Source organism: Ranitomeya imitator, chromosome 2, assembly GCF_032444005.1.
Source record: "Ranitomeya imitator isolate aRanImi1 chromosome 2, aRanImi1.pri, whole genome shotgun sequence".
Classification (NCBI taxonomy): domain Eukaryota; kingdom Metazoa; phylum Chordata; class Amphibia; order Anura; family Dendrobatidae; genus Ranitomeya; species Ranitomeya imitator.
Window position 1 is genome coordinate 797,342,549 of NC_091283.1, and position 23,385 is coordinate 797,365,933.

At 42.7% G+C, this 23,385-nt stretch overlaps 1 protein-coding gene across 1 annotated transcript in view; it reads right to left on the minus strand.

Annotated features, from left to right (window-relative positions):
* Window positions 1-20,478, minus strand: part of PDZD7 (PDZ domain containing 7) — an 84,947-nt gene extending 64,469 nt beyond the window's left edge. The window contains exons 1-4 of the mRNA XM_069753738.1: window positions 20,431-20,478; window positions 12,928-13,336; window positions 7,788-7,928; window positions 4,030-4,204 (exon numbers count right to left, since the gene is read on the minus strand). Of these exons, the coding sequence (XP_069609839.1) occupies window positions 4,030-4,204; window positions 7,788-7,928; window positions 12,928-13,120 (509 nt within the window). The 5' untranslated portion in view covers window positions 13,121-13,336; window positions 20,431-20,478. The remainder of the gene's footprint in view (window positions 1-4,029; window positions 4,205-7,787; window positions 7,929-12,927; window positions 13,337-20,430) is intronic.
* Between the last annotated feature and the right edge of the window lie 2,907 nt (window positions 20,479-23,385).

The window sequence follows — 23,385 nt, forward strand, 5'->3', positions numbered from 1 at the left end:
CAACAGCTTGTCCCGGAGAAGTCTATGGGCTAAACCGGTGATGAATTGGTCCCGGAGCAAGCGGTCTACCTCCCGGAACGCCCCCATGGCCCCCGGGTCTAGTCGCTGCATCTCATTCAACATCTCTTGTAAAATATTAGAGTACTGCATCAGGGACTCACACTCTCTCTGGGGACGATTAAAGAATAGGGACCGAAGCTGGGCCACACGAACTCCCCTCTAACAGTTCCAAAATCTTTTCTAATGTATCCCTCTCTGATTCTGGGCGCACCATCACCATACGCCTAATATCACCCTCCAGTGCATTTAATGCCAGCTCAGCGCGTAACGCGGGGGTCAAATTACACATGCGCAGAATACTCCGGATTCTCTCAGCCCAATCTTGCAACGCCATATTGCGCCCATCGTATTTCGGCATGTGCTGAAGTAAAGCTCCTACAGGCACATACCCTCCCGGAGTCGCAGCGGCTGCCAGGGGAACCCCAACCCCCGAGGAGGATGCGGATACAGCGGGGTCATTTCCACCCTCGCCCTCGTCCATGACAAACACTGGATCCTGCCGACTACACCAAAAATGTAATGACCAGAGGTCCGAATAAGATCCAGTGAGTCACAAACCAAGACCAAGGCAGAAATCTCCAACGGTATTTACTCAAAGGCAAATTAATCAAGGTAATATGGAGAATATTAAGGCAGATGCACCCCAAAGATACACTAATTCAGCAGCAGCTGAAATCACTGTGCCACTCAAAGGTCTCCTGAGAACTGTGTACTACAACAGACTAGTAAGAAATTTACCTAACAGGCAACTAAAAACAGGAACAAGTGTAAATTGAATGTAGTGTTATTAAGGGAGCCCCTGGAATGGCACATTGAGTATAACTTACACAACTCTAATATAAGATACACCTCTAAAGTAACAATTTAACACTCTGAGCAGAGATACCCGGGTATCTATAACTATGGTACCGTATCCTGAGATGGATTTCCTCTCAGGCAGGAATCCGCACAGGCTGTAGCCAGTTCATATCTTCAGCGCCAATAAGTTACAGCAAGCTCCTCTTGTCTTGTCGGCCGATGCCGAGCCCAAACGCCGGGGACTTAGTTAGTGGTCTCACGATGTAGTCTCTGCTTCTGTAGCTCCTAGGAATACTTCCACGACAATCCGTCCGTCTCTGTATCAGCAGTCTGTCCAGACTTGTTCCTCCACTCAATGCACAGGGAATCCACAGACTTCCAAATTCGTACTGGGTTCTTAGCAAAGTCTCCGTCTTTTCTTAGATAAAGGGTTAGCTCCTCTCCAGGAAACGTTAGCAACACAAGTCTCTCACAGAGTTAAACAAAAGGTTAGCTCTTCTCCAGGGGAACGTTAGCAACAAAAAGTCTCTCAAAAGCTTCTTTTCCTCCAAAAACACTTGCAGTAAATCCACACAGTCTCTTTTTAAGATCTCACAGCAGCTTCTCCTTTTCTTCCCGCCTTTTCTCTCTCAGCTCTCACTTCCTACTTTCACTTTACACTCGAGACACTAGACCCCACCCCGCAGCACACATTGTCTCTGGGAGGTCTGTCCTCTGCTGCAACAGGCAAAAACCACAGGGTCCTAGTGCCCTCTCAGTGGGACTACAGTTCACCCTCTTACAACAGACTACTAAGGAAGACTATGTAGTCAGGCCATGCAGTCAAACTCCCTTCAATCTTCCCCTACTTCTCCTAATCTACTGAGTGTGCAAGGTCTTGTTTGTAATCACTAGAACACATAGATCTGCATGGGAGCTGTAAACCTAAAACAGTAGGAAGTTTTTAATCAAGACCTAGTGCAAAGTTGTTTTTTTATGACATTGAGGCCAAGATTTTTCTGATCCTTCTAAATTAAAGGAACTGGTGGCAATGCTACCTTACAGAAGCAGAGTCATTAGTGGGGACGCCATTATGTTGTTTTCTTTTGCCATGGGGCACCTTCTGATGTATTGGCGTCACTGTACATTTAATGTATAGCATAAAAACAGTACATTATTGCTATGCGGTAGACCTGGACCCTTCAAGAACTGAAAAGCAAGGTATTCTTACACATGACTGATTTGCTGCTGGAAAATCTGCTGTGAAAATCCACAGCGGCAAAAAACACCGTGGATTTCATTGCAGAAATACTGTGGAGTAGCCAGAAGAGATGAGCGGACACGTGGATGTTCCGGTTCCGTCGAACTGTAATCTAAAGTTCGGTTCAGGCACCAGAACTTGACCCAAACTTGACACCAAACCCAATAGAAGCCAATGGGAACCTTAAGTTTGGTGCTGGAAAATGGCTGGAGAATGGTTGGAGGGGGCCAGCAAAAGGAAGCAAAATGGGGGTAAGAGCAGGACAATTGCCCTGCAAACAAATATGGATAGGAAAATGACTTAAAAAAACATAGAATTAAAAAAAAAACATAAAAAATAATAATCTTGAACCAGGATGCAGAGGTCCAAGTGAAGGAGGAGGTTGAGGAGGAGGTGGAGGTGAGCATGGCATTGTAGATGGAAGAGGCGGAGGAGGAGGTCGCCAATATTGTTCGTTTTTTTGTTTTTGTATTTTTTTTATGAAAATTACTAAAAAAAAAAGAAAAAAAAAAGAAGGATGCAGAGATCCATGTGGAGGATGAGGCTGAGGTAGAGATGGACGTGGAGTTGTAGATGGAATAAGAAGGTAGCTCTGTTTTTGTGCTTCCTTGATATGGACAAGTTCTGTAGGATCCACGCCTGGTTCATTTTAATGAATGTGAGCTTGCTCATGTTGCCTGTGGACAGGCAGATGCGGCTGTCTGTGATCACACCTTGCCGCAGGGCAGGCCAGCACCTCCAAGGCATAAAATGCAAGCTCAGACCATGTGTCTAATTTGGAGACCCAGAGTAGCGTGTATTGACTCATGTTTGCTAGGTTGCCCAGAGGCAACGACAAACTGTCCAGAAGTATCCACAAACTAAAAGATTGTTTATTGGTTGCGCTGCAGCCTTTCAACAAACTTTACTCGGCACCGAACCCAAACAGTAAAACGGACTTACAGGAAAAAGTCCATATTCGGAGTTCGGTACTGGACACTAAGTGTCCGGTATGAACGCCGATCTTTACAGTTCGGGTTCACTCATCCCCACTAGCCAGAGATATCACCGATTGCATTGCAAAGGCTGAACTCCCCATTGAAAATCTGCAGCATTCAAATCTGGAGCACTGAGTATTTTCTGCTGCTGATTATTATTATTGCACAGTGTAAAAGAGATTTCTTAAAAAAATATGCTAGTTACATCTGTTGCTATTTTGCTATTTTAATAAAATCAGTGTTTTAGCAGCAAGAGATTATTACTAGAGAACTAGGTGTCTTGTGCCTCCTGGCCCAACCCCGTTCTCATCACTGATTAGCAGCCTTATGTCAATGAAAAGTGTTGATCATGTTTGTTGGCAGGGATATACACAGCTCAGCATTTGAGCTCTGCTAGATCTGCAGCAGAGAAAACTGTGATTGTGTCACAACTACTGCGCCAAGTAAATTAAGTGATACCTCCCTGTAATCAGGGTCTCTGTGCCTACCCCAAGCTGCTGTCAGATTACACACCAACAAACTGCTGACAGATTCCATTTAAAGCTATTTTTTTTCTTTGCGTATTCAATATCACCACTTCTGGATAATTGTATAATAAGCCTACATCTACACATAACTAGAAACTTTTAGAGGTTATAATAGAAAAATTATTTTATTATGAATAGACATGGATGTCATGGCTCACAGCCCTGCTGCACACCCCACATTTAAAGGTTAAATCGGCATTCACTAGATTTCCATAGACTTAGCGGGGCGTCTCTGAGTGGCGCCTTTTCTGGTCAGAGTTCATGCTCGCACAAGCCCTTTTACTGCTGTGAAAGCAGATACTGTGATCCTCTAATGAACTTGACACGCTCTCTTTGGTCCATAGAGGTGATACATTGTGATTTTTGGTTACCTAGAATGGCTGACAATGAGCGGGAGGATGTGAGTGAAGAGTACAGCTCTGCTTACCATGTGGTCTTTTCTCTGGAGAACTTAATCCCTGGCACTTTTCCCATCCGTCTCACCATCATACGTAGACGGTTGTTCCCAGTCAGAACTTTGACAGCGCTTCCCATGGTTATACTTTCCAAACTGATACCATTCACCTCTGCAATCTTATCTCCAACGCAAAGCCCGGCTAGATCTGCGAGTATGAAATAAAAACATATTAAACCCTATGCATCTACAGGGGGTGAAATAAGTATTTATAAGTAAATATGTTTCTAAAAGTTCTATTGACATGAAATTCCCAGCAGATGACCATAACAACACATTCAATCCCCACAGGCAAAGAAATCAAAACCATAGATGTCCATAAATTAGGTTGTGTGTAATAGTGAGAAATTACACAAGGAAAAAAGTATTGAACACATGAAAAAAGTGAGGTGTAAAAAGCCTCGGAAAGTTATGACACCAGCTGAAACCTATCAGTAATTAAAAAGCAATCCTGTCACTTAGCGAAAAATAATTTCAGCTGGTTTAACTGATGGCCTATAAAAAGTTGTCTCATTACCAAGCTGCCACACAAGAAATATCTCATGATGGGTAAAACCAGTGAGCTGTCTCAAGACCGTCGCAACCTTATTGTTGGAAAACATATTGATGGCATTGGTTACAGAAGAATTTCTAAATTACTATTATTTTTCACTAAGGGACATGATTGCTTTCTAATCACTGATAGATTTCGGCTGGTGACATGACTTCCATTGATTTTTGCACCTCTCTTTCTTAATGTGTTCAATACTTTTCCCCTGTGTCATTTCTCATTATTACACATAACTTAATGTATGGACACCTATGGTTTGATGGCTTTGCTGATGTGGACTGGACGGGTGGTTACCATCATCTGGTGAGAATTTCACATCAACAGTACCTTTAGATATATATTATATATTTACTTAGAAAATTGGTGATGTGTTCAATAATTATTCACCCGCTGTGTGCGCGTGTTTATTATATACTAGATGATAGATGATTATAACTCATCGGGTATTCTAGAATATGTATAGTAGTATATAGCGCAGCCCACTCAGTATATAACACAGCCCATGTAGTATATAGCACAGCCCACGCAGTATATAACACAGCCCACGCAGTATATAACACAGCCCACGTAGTATATAACACAGCCCACGTAGTATCTAACACAGCCCACGTAGTATATAGCATTGTGGGCACCATATCCCTGTTAAAAAAAGAATTAAAATAAAAAAATAGTTATATACTCACCTTCCAGCGGCCCCCGGATCCAGCCCAGGCATTTAGCTATGCTCCTCACGACGCTCCGGTCCCAAGAATGCATTGCGGCAATAACACGTGATGATGTAGCGGTCTCGCGAGACCGCTACGTCATCTCCGGTCATTGCCGCAATGCATTCTTGGGACCAGAGCATCGCGAGGTGCGGGAAAGGCGCCGGAAGGTGAGAATATAATGATTTTTTATTATTTTTTAATTATTTTTAACATTAGATCTTTTTACTATTGATGTTGCATAGGCGTTATGCTGCGGTGTAACGCAGTCCCTTTAATGGACTGCTAAACCGCTATGAGGGCACTGACTGGAGGGGAGTAGGACAGGGTGAATTCGTGGCCGGACTGACCAATCAGCAACGCCGGATTTCCGTGACAAAGAAACAGACAAACAGACGGAAGTGACCCTTAGAGGATATATATATACTAGATGGTGGCCCGATTCTAACGCATCGGGTATTCTAGAATATGCATGTCCACGTAGTATATTGCACAGCCCATGTAGTATATTGCCCAGCCATGTAGTATATTGCCCAACCACGTAGTATATTGCCCAGCCACGTAGTATATTGCCCAGCTACGTAGTATATTGCCCAGCCACGTAGTATATTGCCCAGCCATGTAGTATATTGCCCAGTCGCGTAGTATATTGCACAGCTAAGTAGTATATTGCACAGCGACGTAGTATACAGCACAGAGCCACGTAGTATACAGCACAGACATGTAGTATATTGCCCAGCCACGTAGTACACAGCACAGCCACGTAGTATATTGCCCAGTCACGTAGTATATTGCCAATTCACGTAGTATATTGCCCAGTCACGTAGTATATTGCCCAGTCATGTAGTATATTGCCCTGTCACGTGGTATATTGCCCAGTCACATAGTATACAGCACAGAGCCACGTAGTATATTGCCCAGTCACGTAGTATATTGCCCAGCGACGTAGTATATTGCACAGCGATGTAGTATACAGCACAGAGCCACGTAGTATACAGCACAGCCACGTAGTATACTGCCCAGTCACGTAGTATACTGCCCAGTGACGTAGTATATTGGCCAGTCACGTAGTATATTGCCCAGCCACGTAGTATATTACCCAGACACGTATGTAACAGGTTAAAAAAGAGTTAAAATAAAAAATAAACATATACCGTACTCACCTTCCAAGGGAGCCCTTGTAGTCCTGTCTCTTGTGTGCGGGGCATGCGGCAGCTTCCGGTCCCAGGGTTGGATGAGCGCAGGACCTGTGATGATGTCGCGGTCACATGACCATGACGTCATGGAAGGTCCTTCTCGCATACCATCCTTGGCCCCGGAACCTGCCGCTTGCACTGCCGAGAAGAGGACGCGACGACGGAGGGTGAGAATAGCAGGTTTTTTGTTTTTTTTATTAATTTTAACATTACATTTTTTTTACTATTGATGCCGCATAGGCAGCATCAATAGTAAAAGTAAAAAGTTGGGAACACACAGGGTTAATAGCGGCGGTAATGGAGTGAGTTTCCCGCGGCATAACGCGGTCCATTACCGCCGGCATTAACCCTGTGTGAGCGGTGACTGGAGGGGAGTATGGAGCGGGCACTGACTGCGGGGAGTAAGGAGCGGCCATTTTCTTCCAGACTGTGCCCGTCGCTGATTGGTCGTGGCTGTTTTGCCGCGATCAATCAGCGACTTGGATTTCCATGACAGACAGAGGCCGCGACCAATGAATATCCATGACAGAAAGACAGACAGACAGACAGAAAGACAGACAGAAGGCAGAGACCCTTAGACAATTATATAGTAGATACACTGTGTATTTCCACTCCTGAACATTAAAATTGCAGCACCAGAGGAACAACAATAAGGAAAGTCATGAAATTATGGAAATCACAGAGTTATTAGACATGTTAATCATATGCAAATGATGAAAAACTGGAAACAAATTTTTCAAGGTATCTCAATGTATTCAGTATTGAATATGATTGCCATGCATAGAAATCCCTATGATCTGACATGCATGAGCTGTGAGGTCTTATACAGACAGGTGTGCGCCTTTCCAAATCAAGTCCTATCAGTTTAATTCAACACAGCTGGACTCCGATGAAGGAGTAGAACCAACTCAAGGAGGATCACAAGGAAATGGACAGCATGTGACTTAAATATGAGTGTCTGAGCAAAGGGACTGAGTACTTATGACCATGTGATATTTCAGTTTTTCTTTTTTAATAAATTTGCAAAAATTTCTACATTTCTGTTTTTTTTTCCGTCAAGATGGGGTGCAGAGTGTACATTAATGTGAAAAAAAAAAAGAAATTTTGAATTTACCAAATGGCTGCAATGAAACAAAGAGTGAAAAATTTAAAGGGCTCTAAATACTTTCTGTATCCACTGTATATATAATATGTCATGTCAAATTTGGTAGTAGTCTCTTTAAAACCTTGCAACACTATTAGGCACATAAGATATGCACATCTGGTATACATGTATCTTACCAGCACTGCTTCCTTCTTCCACTTTACTGACAAATATCCCCAGCCCGTGTTCTGAACCACCTCGAACACTGAAGCCCAATCTTCCATCGGGAGTTTTATCCACTGTGATTGCGAGGATTGAATCACTTTCATCACTGTTGGCTGCAAAGAGATCGATACAGTGTTATTTTGATTACTTTTCTTAATTAAGATTTTTTTAGAACGTTACAAGAAAAGCATAGAAGAAAAATAAAAAAATAAAATGAAAGAGTATATAAGAAAACAAGTCATTATCACAATTTACACAAAGTCTAAAACTGGCAATGCAAACGACACAGCTGACGTCTTCTCTATTAGTTTGCTCGTCACAGCTAAGTGCTTGTTTTTCTAAATTGGGAGAGAATGAGATAATTCGAGGTCCCTCAACACAGTCTTGTCACCTTCAGGAAAAAAGGATCAGGCCTGTTGTAATCCAATTTTCTTCCAACAACGTTTCTTTCCCCTAAGATCTGTTGCCAAAATCATTGAGTCTATTGACTTTTATTTAATAGGTATGCTAGCTGAAAGGGTTAGTCTCATCATCTTCAGTCGTTAAAATTGCAAAGTGCTTGTAAAAAAAATCCTCTCTCAATTCAAGAATTTTACATTTAATTGGTTGCAGCTTGTTGCTTAGATTACCGGCCAGCGCAGTATAGCAGTGGTGGCTGGACATGCACAGTGCTTATGTGGCACCCCAGGAGTCCGGTTGCCACAGTGGCATTGCCTCCCTCACAGGGGGTGATGTCATGCCTGGAAGCAAAGCGGGATCCCCTTAGCAGGTAACACTTACATCCAACACCTTTCCTACTACAGACCAGAAGGGGGAGCTCTGACACCTGATTTCAGGGGAGCTTCCCTGATAAGTTCTGGCCTGGAGGAGGAGTCTAGTGTAGGGTCTGAGGGAGACAGAGTGGAAAGAGGAAGTAAAGGAAGAACCTGAGGAGTGGAGCTGATATAAGCTCACTTCAGGGCCAAGTGCTAGAGACCGGACACTGGAGTCCGTGGTTGTGTGGGTAATAAAGTCCCGACAGGTAAATCCGGAGGGCGCGGAACTGCAGGTCTCCTGGCCCATCACAACATCTGAAGGCACAGCAGCAAATGAGAGCCTGGAGCCACCACGAAGCAGTGACACCTGTAATAGGTTCCAACTGCCTGCAATACAGACACGGACTAAAGAACAAGAAGGAGCAGAAGACTGAGCACAACTTTAGGCAGCAAGGACCTCAAAATACAGCGCAATAGGGAGGCCTACTCTGAGCCCACTTGGTTAGGTGAATCCCAAATTGCTTCCAGGCTGCCCGTATCTCCATTATCATCTGTAATCAGTGACATGGACGGCACCATAAACCGTGAGTAAAAGTGTGAAGACTGCTGTGTCCCAGAGTTATTTACTGCACCATCACTCTGCACTACAATCATCACCACTATCTTTCACATCGTAAATGCCCTGGGTCTAAGCTCTACCTGTGGAGAGCTGTATTAACTCTGCTGCATCAGCATCAGCCCCAGAGGTCTCTTTAAGCAGCGTCAGCCATCCCTAACCGAGTAACCACAGGTGGCGTCACGAATCATCTCTTAAAAAACTTTATTCCCTTTTTATCATCATTGTCTTTGGACGCCCAGGGCCATGGACCGGGTCACTGCTGCCGTGACAAATCCCCTTAAGAACCGACCCAGTACCGAATATCCCCACGGCCCTGGTGGGCGCCCCACTTACAAGCTATTTACAACAGATCTCGTAAGCGTTGCACTGAAGCTTTCTGGGTCGCTGGAGGGTGCTGTTAGTTCTCGATCCAGCCAGCCTCAGTGCCACGGCACTCCACTGATGCGGCAGAAGCAAAGCAGCCTCATGTAGCAACATTAGAGAGTGCACAGTTTTGGCTAGTGGCACAACAATACTACTGTTCAATCTTGTGACAATCCAACAAGAGCACATTGCACCAGGAAGCAGCAAGCCAGTAGGCTAAGGTGTGGTGCGCCTCTATTCAGAAGAGACAACCCCTTCAAAGGGAGCCTGTCATTAAATTCATGCTGTCTGAACTATGAGCAACATGAATAAGAGCCTGGTGGCATGATTCTAGCCACGTATGTCCTTCTCTTACCTGGTCTGACAGTTCTGAAATAACAAAATTAGCCCTACTCACACAATGCCGCTCTAGCACTACCTCTTCATTGCTCCTCCAGTCTTTGCTGATATGGCTGCACCAGTGATGTCAGTTCTACATCATATGACTGCTGCAGCCAATCACTAGGCACAGCGGTCATGCAAAGGTAGAAAGTACAGGACTGTTGATTAGCAGGAGGAGGTTCTGACTGCACTGCTAGAGAATAGAAGGTTCCGGCTTGTCAAAAATACAGGTGTATCAAGACTCAGAGACAAATGCACGGCAGTATACAGGGAAGAATAGAAAAGCTCCAAGGCTAGATCACAAGAAAGCATGGGGAAGCCACCAAGGTCAAGGAATCATGCAGGCAGACATTGTCATCGATTAGTTGACGTCAAGAGTAATATATGGAAATACAAGGTAATTAATTAAAAAAAAGTGTCAAGGTAACGCATTGAATCATAAACAGAGTAACTCGTCTGAGCAGCATATTGAATATTAAAGGGTCATTCCCAACATTTATCACCTATTAGGAGGTTAGGTGATAGCCTGTGCATGGGTGGGGGTTTGATCCTCATCAATCAAGAAAACTGCCCCTCTATTTATATTATAGGACTCCAATAGATAGCCAAGCGCTGTACTCAGAAATCTCTAGCAGTCCCACGGACAATGAATAGACTGGTGACATGATTCCACAAAGACATTTTAAACTCCCCATTTTAGGACCAGTAAGACCCCAGTGATCTGCAAATTAGCAACAGATAACTTATAAATATAAGGGGCAACTTTAAATGTTGGCAATAGCCCCTCGATCTCAGTAGAGGAAGATGTAGCCATGCCAAAAATGACCTGGAAAAGGCACTAAGGCCGCAGTCACACTAAACGTATGAAAAATTGGTCCAAGTGTTCACCGTATGGTCATCCGTGTGTAATGTGCTTGGAATGCGATGATGCGATTTTCTCACACCTATGTATCCGTATGACATCTGTATGACATGCGTATAGCTTTACATTTCTCGCTGCTTTTCCCCATTGAATTTAATGGCTCATTGGGCTGAAATGAAGAAAATGTGTGCGTATTTCTCGCAAGTCACACGGATGGTCCGTGTGGTGTCCGAGTTTTTCTCGCACCCATAGGCTTGCATTGATGAGTCTTGGACGATATACGCGTACAATCAGTAGCATGCTGCGATTTTACATGCAAGTCGAATACACCTGAGGAAAAATACGGTGATGTGAGCTGCCCCATAGATTAACACTGGGCCGAGTGCTATGCGATGTTTTCTCGCATGGCACTCGCCCGTATCCTACGGTAGTGTGACTCCGGCCTAAGAAGCCTAGCACACAAGGTGAGTGTCAATGGGAAGAACATATAAGATTATACTCCCTCCATATAAACCAAGTGGATGAAAGTGGTTTTATCACAGCCATTAGCTCCATCAGACTTATATTACTTCTGCATGGAGAAGTGTAGTATTACATGGCTGCAATTCAAATTCTAACATATGGCATTGGGTCCATCAGATGGCCTCCTCTGTGATGTCTACATGCCATAATAAGGCAAACATCTTGCTGGTGATATTGGTTTTCTTTAACTGTCTCACATTTGCTAGCAATGTTGTGTGGGAGTGAAGCTGTTTGAGTATCATTCCCATGTCTCATCAGCATATAGAATCCTCTTTTACAAATTGCCTTTTGCAGCATTGTTTGGTGGGGCTTCACAACAGAAATCACATGAAAAATCAGGAGAAAAGAAGAAGAACATTGGCACTCACCAAAAGCTGCAGTTTTACCAACCTTTACTCCAGTAGACATAACTGGAAAAGCGGTGGGCAGGAGATGGGCAGGAGTGAGGATAAGTCGACGATGGCCGTTTCGCACTACAACCAGCGCTTCTAGGGTACAATCTGAGTTGGACCCCTAGAAGCGCTGGTTGTAGAGCGAAACCACCGCTTCTACAGTTGTCTGCTGGAATAATAGACTGTTAAACCGCAGCTTTTGTTCTTTTTTTCTCCTGATTTCTCACATTTGCTAGGGTGTCTCATGAAGACAGAGCCTTTCCCTGATAGCATCTGTCAAGGTGTGACTTTTTTACCCCTCCCCGAAATCATGTGGCATTCCAAAGGGAAATGTTCTCCTTTACGACATATCACCTGCAGTAAGCTACATGGGGCATTATACCCAATCAATAAATTCCTCACAAAGATAAATTGATCCCTTCATAAGCATATACTTATACACCAATAGAGAAAATGAAGGAGTGAAATCACAAATATTTATAGTAAAAAATACATTTTATTACAATAGTTAAAACAATACAGAACACCTCCTGAGGAAATTGCGGTGGCGTGAGAAACGCGCGTCGAGGTGCGTTCAAGCAGGTTACTTTTCCCTGATTCAACATGAAATTATTGATGGCTATTTGTGGCGGTCTTGTTCAATATGCTATGATTGAGGATCAATATAGCTGAGCAATGCACTTTTACATTGAGCATGATGCATAATTGGTCATGTGGAACAGATTACATATTATGCTAACATTACTAAATATTTAAATACGGTTCTGTGTGGTGATCATCTGCTCATTTGATGTAGAATTTTTTCTCTCTGTAGTAGAACAGGTATTAGGTTTTAACCAGATATATGGGTGGTTATATTTACTATAGATGTTATTGTGGACATTAATATGGTATCCATGTCTGGGCATTCCTATACCCGAGGGTGATACCTGTTTCCAGTTTTGTTGTATTTGTACCCCTATATATGGTATTCCATTGTGTAGTATTTTGTTATGTATCAACTATTGTAATAAAATTTATTTTTTACTGTAAATATTTGCGATTTCACTCCTTCATTTTCTTTATTCGTGTATAACATTACTGTGTGGTTTGCAATTGATGAGTCTATAAGTCAGATACGTCTTGTATTCCTCTCCATAGATAACATAGTCACTAACTTTAGGCAACATCTATGATCCTACATTATGTTCTTACAGGGAAAAATATCCAAAGACTTACCTTCTAAGGGAGAATTTATCAAAATCACCCTTCCCATCGGAGAGGTGGCTCGCAGCCCTTTAGTGTGACCATTTCCTGGTCTGTTCAGCTTTCGAAATAAATGCCGAGCCTTAATTGAGGAGTCTCTCCTGGAACTACTGGGGAAGACATCATTGGTCATCTCACCGTCATCCATTTCAATAGCGTGTGCCATGGCGGCGGAAAGTGAGGGCAAGTCATAGGGATCCTAGAGTCTGATAGATGCTGTGGGTGAAGAAATTCCTGGGTTTTTCCAAATAAGAAATTTCTTTATGTCATCTCCCACCAGAAGAGATATATGCTGAACATAGTGGGAAGAAGCATGTCTTCAGGCCATGAATGGACGTTCTGTGTTTGCCATTGTAAATACCATTCAAGAAATGACCATGACCTAAAGCGGAGAACAGAAAACATTTTTGTTAATTTCTATGCATTTCGATTTTTTTTTTTATTGCAGCTTTGTTGCGTCTCCTGGTCCACTCCGTCTGAGTGCAGCTCAAGACAGATGGGCAGATGCTGAGCCCAGGGATATATTAGTTCAATTTGATTCATTATGTTAATGTAACAAGTCTTGCTTCCCCTGCTCATACATAGAGACAGCCATTGGCGTAACCTGAAGCTTGTGGTCTCCTGTACAAAATCTCCAACAGTGCCCCAAATTATCACAACGTTTTTGACCACTTCTTGCTCCATTACTTATGAATCCCATACAAAAAAGGGGCATACCAGCACTCTGTAAGGACCAAGATATATGCAAACACGAGATCTAGACTACACTGTTGCTGAATAAAACACACTAACACAAAGAAGTACTTACAAAAATGAAGGTTCTTAGCGCATGAATTGGCAAATTCATATGTGCCCATCAACCACGGCAAGGTGACACTTCTCTGATGGGTCCTATCATCTCAAACATGCCTCTCTTGGACTTATTACTTATGCATTCATTATGGAGTGGGTGTGGAAGTCTGAGATGAACTCAGGAGATGAGCTCAACCCACATTCTCCTGTACTTTATGGGAGATCATGATTTTGTGATATTTCCTATCTACGACGCTACTTTATTATAAAAAGTATATTAAATTATTGCAATATATAGAACAAGCGATCGAATGCTAAAAAATGGGAATGAAAAACAAAGTGAAAGATAAATAAGTCTTTACGTATTTTTTTAAACGATAAAATTGGGAATATCCCCCTTTTCATAATTTAAAAATAAAGGCATGAGCAAATAAGCATATTTCTTGAAAATAAGCCCTTATATAACTGTGACAAAAAGTTAAAAAAAAAAAGTTCTGACTTTTGGAAGAAATTAGCAAAGTGCAAAAATGAAAAATGCCTGCTTTCTTAAAGGGTTAATAGTATATGTGACATAGGGACCTTTTTGGGCCCCCATAGGCTCCAGTACCCGCGGTGACTGTGACCCCTAGACACACTATTGTTCAAATATCACTTCCTCCAAGATCCCACAGGAATGTGGTGAGATTAGGCTGCACTTGGGATCTGTCTATGGGGACACTTTTTGGATGATGAACTTGGCACTGTGATGTCCTCTACCTGGTAGGCACTTAGCATGGAGACTCTTGTTGGCTGGTACTTATTGGGGGAAGAGTCCACTAAGGCTACGTTCACATTAGCGTTGTGCGGCACAGCGTCGGGGGCAGCCGCGGCGACGCATGCGTCATGCGCCCCTATATTTAGCATGGGGTGCGCATGGACATGCGTTGCTCTTGCATTTTTTGTGACGCATGCGTCACTTTGGCGCAACTGTCAGGGCGCAGAGGACGCTGCATGATGCAGTTTTTTCTGCGCCAAAAATCATGCAAAAATGAACGCATCCGTCACAAAATGCTGCGTTGTGCATGCGTTCACATTTGCGTTGTCCGTTGCATCACCGACGCAGAACCGCACAACGCAAATGTGAAGCCTAACACAAAACTGCCTTTTTATATAGTATCATGTAATTTGCAACTTATTTAATCTGTGTAGGCGCAGGAAGTATTGGGTGCAAGGTGAGGAGAGTCCAGCTCTGAAAAGACCCCCAGGTCACCTGTACATGCGGCACTTCTAGAAGATATACGGTACCTATCTACATGAATAATTAACAGGAGATCCTGGCTCCTGTGCTGCGAGAGTAAGGAGAGCTGAGGGTTAGATGCGTATTTGTTTCCAAAATGTGCATCATCGTGACTCGTCTGTACCTTAACGTGATATAAACCCACATGAACAAATAATTGTAATATACAAGATACAAATAGAATAAGCAAAGAAACCCCCCATCCATACAATAATCATTATATAGATTAATGCTATAATAATTCTAGTAGAATAAAATAAGTTACCGTAGATTGCATTTTATGGCAGCGTGCACGACATATGTGCCTACATAGAACTGAATGTGTAGCAGTAACTGCTTTGGTGGCTGCAAAACCCCATCTCTGCAGGACGACAGCCCTGGATCATATGACAGGTTGTTGTTACACTTCATAGCACTGTATAACAAATACAAAGGATGGAAGCTATTTAACCTATTCCTCTCCAATTCGTCCATATGAAAATACTCCAAGGTAAGCTGTTCACAGAGAGGAGCAAAGTAACATAGTAACATAGTAACATAGTTAGTAAGGCCGAAAAAAGACAATTGTCCATCCAGTTCAGCCTATATTCCATCATAATAAATCCCCAGATCTACGTCCTTCTACAGAACCTAACAATTGTATGATACAATATTGTTCTGCTCCAGGAAGACATCCAGGCCTCTCTTGAACCCCTCGACTGAGTTCGCCATCACCACCTCCTCAGGCAAGCAATTCCAGATTCTCACTGCCCTAACCGTAAAGAATCCTCTTCTATGTTGGTGGAAAAACCTTCTCTCCTCCAGACGCAAAGAATGCCCCCTTATGCCCGTCACCTTCCTTGGTATAAACAGATCCTCAGCAAGATATTTGTATTGTCCCCTTATATACTTATACATGGTTATTAGATCGCCCCTCAGTCGTCTTTTTTCTAGACTAAATAATCCTAATTTCGCTAATCTATCTGGGTATTGTAGTTCTCCCATCCCCTTTATTAATTTTGTTGCCCTCCTTTGTACTCTCTCTAGTTCCATTATATCCTTCCTGAGCACCGGTGCCCAAAACTGGACACAGTACTCCATGTGCGGTCTAACTAGGGATTTGTACAGAGGCAGTATAATGCTCTCATCATGTGTATCCAGACCTCTTTTAATGCACCCCATGATCCTGTTTGCCTTGGCAGCTGCTGCCTGGCACTGGCTGCTCCAGGTAAGTTTATCATTAACTAGGATCCCCAAGTCCTTCTCCCTGTCAGATTTACCCAGTGGTTTCCCGTTCAGTGTGTAATGGTGACATTGATTCCTTCTTCCCATGTGTATAACCTTACATTTATCATTGTTAAACCTCATCTGCCACCTTTCAGCCCAAGTTTCCAACTTATCCAGATCCATCTGTAGCAGAATACTATCTTCTCTTGTATTAACTGCTTTACATAGTTTTGTATCATCTGCAAATATCGATATTTTACTGTGTAAACCTTCTACCAGATCATTAATGAATATGTTGAAGAGAACAGGTCCCAATACCGACCCCTGCGGTACCCCACTGGTCACAGCGACCCAGTTAGAGACTATACCATTTATAACCACCCTCTGCTTTCTATCACTAAGCCAGTTACTAACCCATTTACACACATTTTCCCCCAGACCAAGCATTCTCATTTTGTGTACCAACCTCTTGTGCGGCACGGTATCAAACGCTTTGGAAAAATCGAGATATACCACGTCCAATGACTCACCGTGGTCCAGCCTATAGCTTACCTCTTCATAAAAACTGATTAGATTGGTTTGACAGGAGCAATTTCTCATAAACCCATGCTGATATGGAGTTAAACAGTTATTCTCATTGAGATAATCCAGAATAACATCCCTCAGAAACCCTTCAAATATTTTACCAACAATAGAGGTTAGACTTACTGGCCTATAATTTCCAGGTTCACTTTTAGAGCCCTTTTTGAATATTGGCACCACATTTGCTATGCGCCAGTCCTGCGGAACAGACCCTGTCGCTATAGAGTCCCTAAAAATAAGAAATAATGGTTTATCTATTACATTACTTAGTTCTCTTAGTACTCGTGGGTGTATGCCATCCGGACCCGGAGATTTATCTATTTTAATCTTATTTAGCCGATTTCGCACCTCTTCTTGGGTTAGATTGGTGACCCTTAATATAGGGTTTTCATTGTTTCTTGGGATTTCACCTAGCATTTCATTTTCCACCGTGAATACCGTGGAGAAGAAGGTGTTTAATATGTTAGCTTTTTCCTCGTCATCTACAACCATTCTTTCCTCACTATTTTTTAAGGGGCCTACATTTTCAGTTTTTATTCTTTTACTATTGATATAGTTGAAGAACAGTTTGGGATTAGTTTTACTCTCCTTAGCAATGTGCTTCTCTGTTTCCTTTTTGGCAGCTTTAATTAGTTTTTTAGATAAAGTATTTTTCTCCCTATAGTTTTTTAGAGCTTCAATGGTGCCATCCTGCTTTAGTAGTGCAAATGCTTTCTTTTTACTGTTAATTGCCTGTCTTACTTCTTTGTTTAGCCACATTGGGTTTTTCCTATTTCTAGTCCTTTTATTCCCACAAGGTATAAACCGCTTACACTGCCTATTTAGGATGTTCTTAAACATTTCCCATTTATTATCTGTATTCTTATTTCTGAGGATATTGTCCCAGTCTACCAGATTAAGGGCATCTCTAAGCTGGTCAAACTTTGCCTTCCTAAAGTTCAGTGTTTTTGTGACTCCCTGACAAGTCCCCCTAGTGAAAGACAGGTGAAACTGTACAATATTGTGGTCGCTATTTCCTAGATGCCCGACCACCTGCAGATTTGTTATTCTGTCAGGTCTATTAGATAGTATTAGGTCTAAAAGTGCTGCTCCTCTGGTTGGATTCTGCACCAATTGTGAAAGATAATTTTTCTTGGTTATTAGCAGAAACCTGTTGCCTTTATGGGTTTCACAGGTTTCTGTTTCCCAGTTAATATCCGGGTAGTTAAAGTCCCCCATAACCAGGACCTCATTATGGGTTGCAGCTTCATCTATCTGCTTTAGAAGTAGACTTTCCATGGTTTCTGTTATATTTGGGGGTTTGTAACAGACCCCAATGAGAATTTTGTTACCATTTTTCCCTCCATGAATTTCGACCCATATGGACTCGACATCCTCATTTCCTTCGCTAATATCCTCCCTTAAAGTGGACTTTAGACAAGACTTTACATAGAGACAAACCCCTCCTCCTCTTCGATTTTTACGATCCTTTCTAAACAGACTGTAACCCTGTAAGTTAACTGCCCAGTCATAGCTTTCATCTAACCATGTCTCGGTTATTCCCACTATGTCAAAGTTACCTGTAGATATTTCTGCTTCTAGTTCTTCCATCTTGTTTGTCAGGCTTCTGGCGTTTGCAAGCATGCAGTTTAGAGGATTTTGTTTTGTTCCAATCTCCTCACTGTGGATTGTTTTAGAAATGTTCTTACCTCCCTTCTGAGTATGTTTTCCTGGATCTTCTTTGTTCAAGTCTAATGTTTTTCTTCCCGTCCCCTCTTCTTCTAGTTAAACGCCCTCCTGAAGTGTTTCCAAGTGTTCAAAACCGAATAATTTTTCAAGCAAAAACTACTTCAGGACACAACAAATATTTCTAAATTCATTTTTCTAAATGTATGGTGCCTACAGGGTAACATGGTGGTGGCAGTGTCCTTATATGCGGCTGCATGAGTAATGCTGGTGTCAGGGAGCTACTTTTCATTGATGGTATCATGAATTTACAGATGTACTGGCCTATATTAAATGAGAAGATGCTATATCACTTCTTACCCTTGGCAGATGTGAACTTTCCCAACATGATAATGATCCAAAACACACATATTGCATTTCTGAAGAAAAGGATAAAAGTGATTCAGTGGTCATGTCCCCTGATCTGAACCCAACCGAACACTTATTGGGAGTTCTGGAGAGACAAGTTGAGCATCACTCTCCGTCCAGCATCCAGGCTCTAAAAGAGGTTGTCCTTGAAGAATGGAAAAAGATAGGTGTTGCAACGTGTCGCCAACTTGTTCATTCCATGAATGGATAGCACTCGTATATACAATAGTGAATGGGGTCATTCATGTTTTTCCGTAAACTGAGTGGTTTGCGCAGAATCTTGGAGACATGTCTGATTTTGATGAGAGTTTTGGATCACAACCAGCAATGGAATTCTATGGGTCCATGAAAACATCGGACAGAACTCAGATGCCATGCAATTTGCGTTCCAATTTTCACGCAATGCTAGATAGGAAAAGAATAGAGAATATTTTTTTTCTCGTATGAGAAAAACTGATGACACTCAGACTATACTTGAACACACAGATGAAACTCTGACCAACAAAATCGGTTCGTTTTTTCTTCGCACGTGAAAAAGATTGACGTCGAAATGAGATTTTCTAATGAAAATTATATTATTAGCCTTACTTTCAAGCTATGCTAAAAAAATGTCTTGATCAGTGAGATATTGATTGAAATCTTACTTTTCAAAGAGGGGGGGGGGGGGGTGTACTCATTTATGCTGAGCACTGTGTATATATTACTATTATCAATTGCGTCTTGCAGATTTCTTTTTTCGGATTGGTATCCTAATAAATAACAATTAACAAATATACAAGCACGGAATATCGAAGGTGAGCTATGAGTGTCCGTAGCTGTTTTAAGTGATCTTACTGTGTGTTTCGCCATGAAAATAGGAAAAAATGTTGTTGGATCACAGGAGCCACAATACTTCATTGTAGATCTATTCACGTACATTGCCTTAGGCTACACCAGCTGTCTTTGTCCCTGAACAGCAAGAGTTGCCCCATTGAAATAATATACCTTTTCCATTGTCTTGAAATATGCATGCATTCAGTCTGCTTTCGGTCTTTATTTCTTGAATAACTTTTACGTGACTTCTTGTATGTCTAGATTCATATAGATTGTATCATTGCGAAAACTCCTGGATTCATCTTCCAGATCAGAAGAAGCCAGAACTTTCTTTTGCGGGAAAGAATAAGCAACATAGCACTAAGATGTTACGGCGCTTCCTTTGCTAGTTTATGATGCTGAATGTTGTTATTTTTACTTTGTATCAATGCAATAAGTAGAATAAAATGTACATTAATCACATGCAAAACCCACATAAATAGAAAACTGTTTATCAATAACAAAGGTGAACATGCTCAATGTAAGGAATCTCTGTTGCAAGTAGGTTACAAACTTTCACTATTGCAAGTAAAGACATTTGCAAAGAAGCTCAAGGGCAACAAACATTATTCTTAGATCTGGTGCCAGACTTGCAGCACCAGGTAAATTTGCAGCAAGGAATGAACTATTTCTAAGCCAAATTACAAATAATCCTTGAAGAGGACAAAGTTATCACAGGCAGAACATTTACTTACTTTACATTTGTCCCTGCAGATGGATCATCTGATGCTGTGCTGCTTCCACTGACTGCTGTATGGTTACATCACCAGCCTGCACTGCACAGCTCAGCTCTAGCGCCCTCTAGGGGGCTCTACTCAGCCAATAGGAGGAGCTTTTCCACCAGCAGGGTAACATGTAGTCACACTGTGCAGAGTGAGTTATATGCTGTATATAGACCATGCACTTTATTGCAATGGAAAAATCAAATAGAAGTGACGAAGGTGAATCCCTCCTGGTTTGCTAGAGTCTGGACATGGGTACTTTATCATTTTAGAGTTGGTCACAACTATCCAATGTGCATTTCTTTAAAATACAAAGTTATATAGTGCATGCTCTAAAAATTAGATAAAGTTGTACTAAAAAAACGAATTGAAAAGTTAAGGTGGCAAGGAAGGTTTAGAAAAGCATGGCTGATTTATTCCAGAAATAGTGGCACCTTTGCTTTGACCATGGGTTGTGCCTGGTGTTGAGGACCGGCCGACAGTGCGGCGTGCCCACCCACCACAGAGGTTCAGTCCCAGCCCCCATGCTTCTGCCCAGAGACATGAGGTAGATGAGGGAAGCAGGAGGCGGTCAGCGCAGGTTGTGTCTGATATGTCCCCCATGGCTAGACCGGTACCCTGATAAATCAGCAGCAGCGGAATTGTGTGTCAGTTTTACGGTCTTTTTTTAAATTCCTTTCTTTTATTTCAGCGAGCCATTCTTTGTGCACAATTTAAAATCAGCCGGCGAGAACCCAGCCATGATAAAAGAAAAAATTGAGAAAGAAGTGAATTTGAGGCCCTTCCTCCATCCCTCTTTTTCCCATCCTGTAGGTATCTCCACTTGATATTGTCCCCAAAAAAAGAGATGAATAAGTTTCGTTTGATACATCATCACCTGGCTCATCCATGAGGCAGCTCGGTAAATGATGGCATATGCAAAGAGGATGCGTCTGGTGGCTTATGTGTCATTTGACACATTCCCTCAGCGTATCCAGTTCAAACGACTAATACTGATCTACAAAGCCATCCATAACCTGTCTCCTCCATATATCTCTGAACTAATCTCCCGATATCTTCCCTCACGTAATCTCTGGTCCTCCCAAGACCTCCTTCTCTCCTCCACACTTATCCGCTCCTCACCCAACCGCCTCCAAGACTTCTCCTGAATATCCCCCATCTTCTGGAATTTTTTGCCCCAACACGTCTGACTATCAACCACATTCGGATCCTTCAGACGGAACCTGAAAACCCATCTCTTCAGGAAAGCCTACAGCCTGCACTGACCCCGTTGCCTCCTCACCACTACCGGAGCTAACATCTCACCAACATCGGAGCTGCTGCAACCTCCCAACCCATTGTTTCCTTCCCCACCATCCTGTAGAATGTAAGCCCGCAAGGGCAGGGTCCTCGCCCCTCTGTATCAGTCTGCAATTGTTAGTTTGCTTACTGTAAGTGATATCTATAATTTGTATGTAACCCCTTCTCATGTACAGCACCATGGAATCAATGGTGCTATATAAATAATAATAATAATTTGACAGGGTGGTTTCTGTAGTTCTTGAAGCTGGCTACGGCAAAATCTGACATCAAGTCACCTTTCCGCCTCCTACGAATATATCCAGATTGTTACCACCTATTGAGTTGCTATTTAGATGTGTTTTTCTATTATGATTCCTACTTGGGTTGCTCAATATCATGCCATTACTTTGAGTTGTTCAGCTCCTTTTTGGAATGGCTGGTACGCTACAAAACTGGGTCTACAGTAGTCATACATTACCTGTGCGCCTTTTTTGTTTGTTTCCCCTTGGAATAGCAGTGGGTGTCAATTTCTCCTTTATTCTTTCAGTCATTTAATGCAGCCGTTTCGGTGTCCCACTTTCCGCTAAGAAAACAATCGGTCCTACATGTCGTTTGTCCTTTCTGGGCATAGAGCTAGCTTCTGTCATGGTTCGCTGGGTTTGCAGGTTAGGTAGTTTAAGAGTTAATGTGGATGGCCTCTATTTGGGATCATGGGAGGGTTTCTATAGCCTCATTGTGGGGTAATTCTTTGTCATTTGTACTCTGAGCTGAGTGTGTCTGACCCTGTTCTGCCTGTGCTTCGTGCCTATCTTTGTATGTCTACTTGGTTTTTGATCTGTTCTCGTCCCTGTTAAAGTCTTCCTTCTGCTGATTCTGTACCTCGCCGCCCTCTTTGTGTATGACCTTCGGCTACGTCCTGACCTCCCTCCGACCATTCTTGCTGTACCACACCTCCCTCTCAGTGTATGACATTGTTGCTTTGCTGACCTGACTACTGTTTCCTCCTCTTCACTTTTTCTTTCCTGCGCTGCTGTCGGCTCCCAGTGGGGCTTTGCAGTAGCTCCACCCCCTTCTCTGAGGTGTGGTCACATGACCGCAGGTCTTGTTGGTGCAAAGAATTCCAGAGCACCTCCACTCTCGTCAGGTCCCGGCTCCTGGCTGCTGATACCTACAATAGACACTGGACCCTCGACCCCTTGTACCTGCGGGTAAGAGTCCTCTGCATTTCCCTTTGTGCGTCCTCTGTATCTGGGGTAGTGGTTACCGAAGGTCTTCATCTGACACTTTCTGAACAAATGGTTTTCGCTCTTACATCTGACAAGACAGAAAAATTAGAGAGCCTGGTCTGCGGTTTTTACTGCTTTTCCAAGGTAATTTTAAAACAAATGCAGGTCCACTTGGGTTTACTTGCCTTCGAGTTTTCCTCTGCCTTCAACAGGGCAGATAAGTACGCCTGAGCAGGAGCGCGATGCCGAGGAGCCTGTGAAGCAAGCAAGAGGGCGGCATTCCAAGAAAATGGGAGGCACCGGACCAAGCGACACCCATCAAACCGGACTGCCGCGCAGGTGAGTATAATAAAAGTTATTTTTCTGGTCTTTCAGGTTGGATCGGGGGCTTATTTACAGCATTAACTGTGATAGTCTTTGG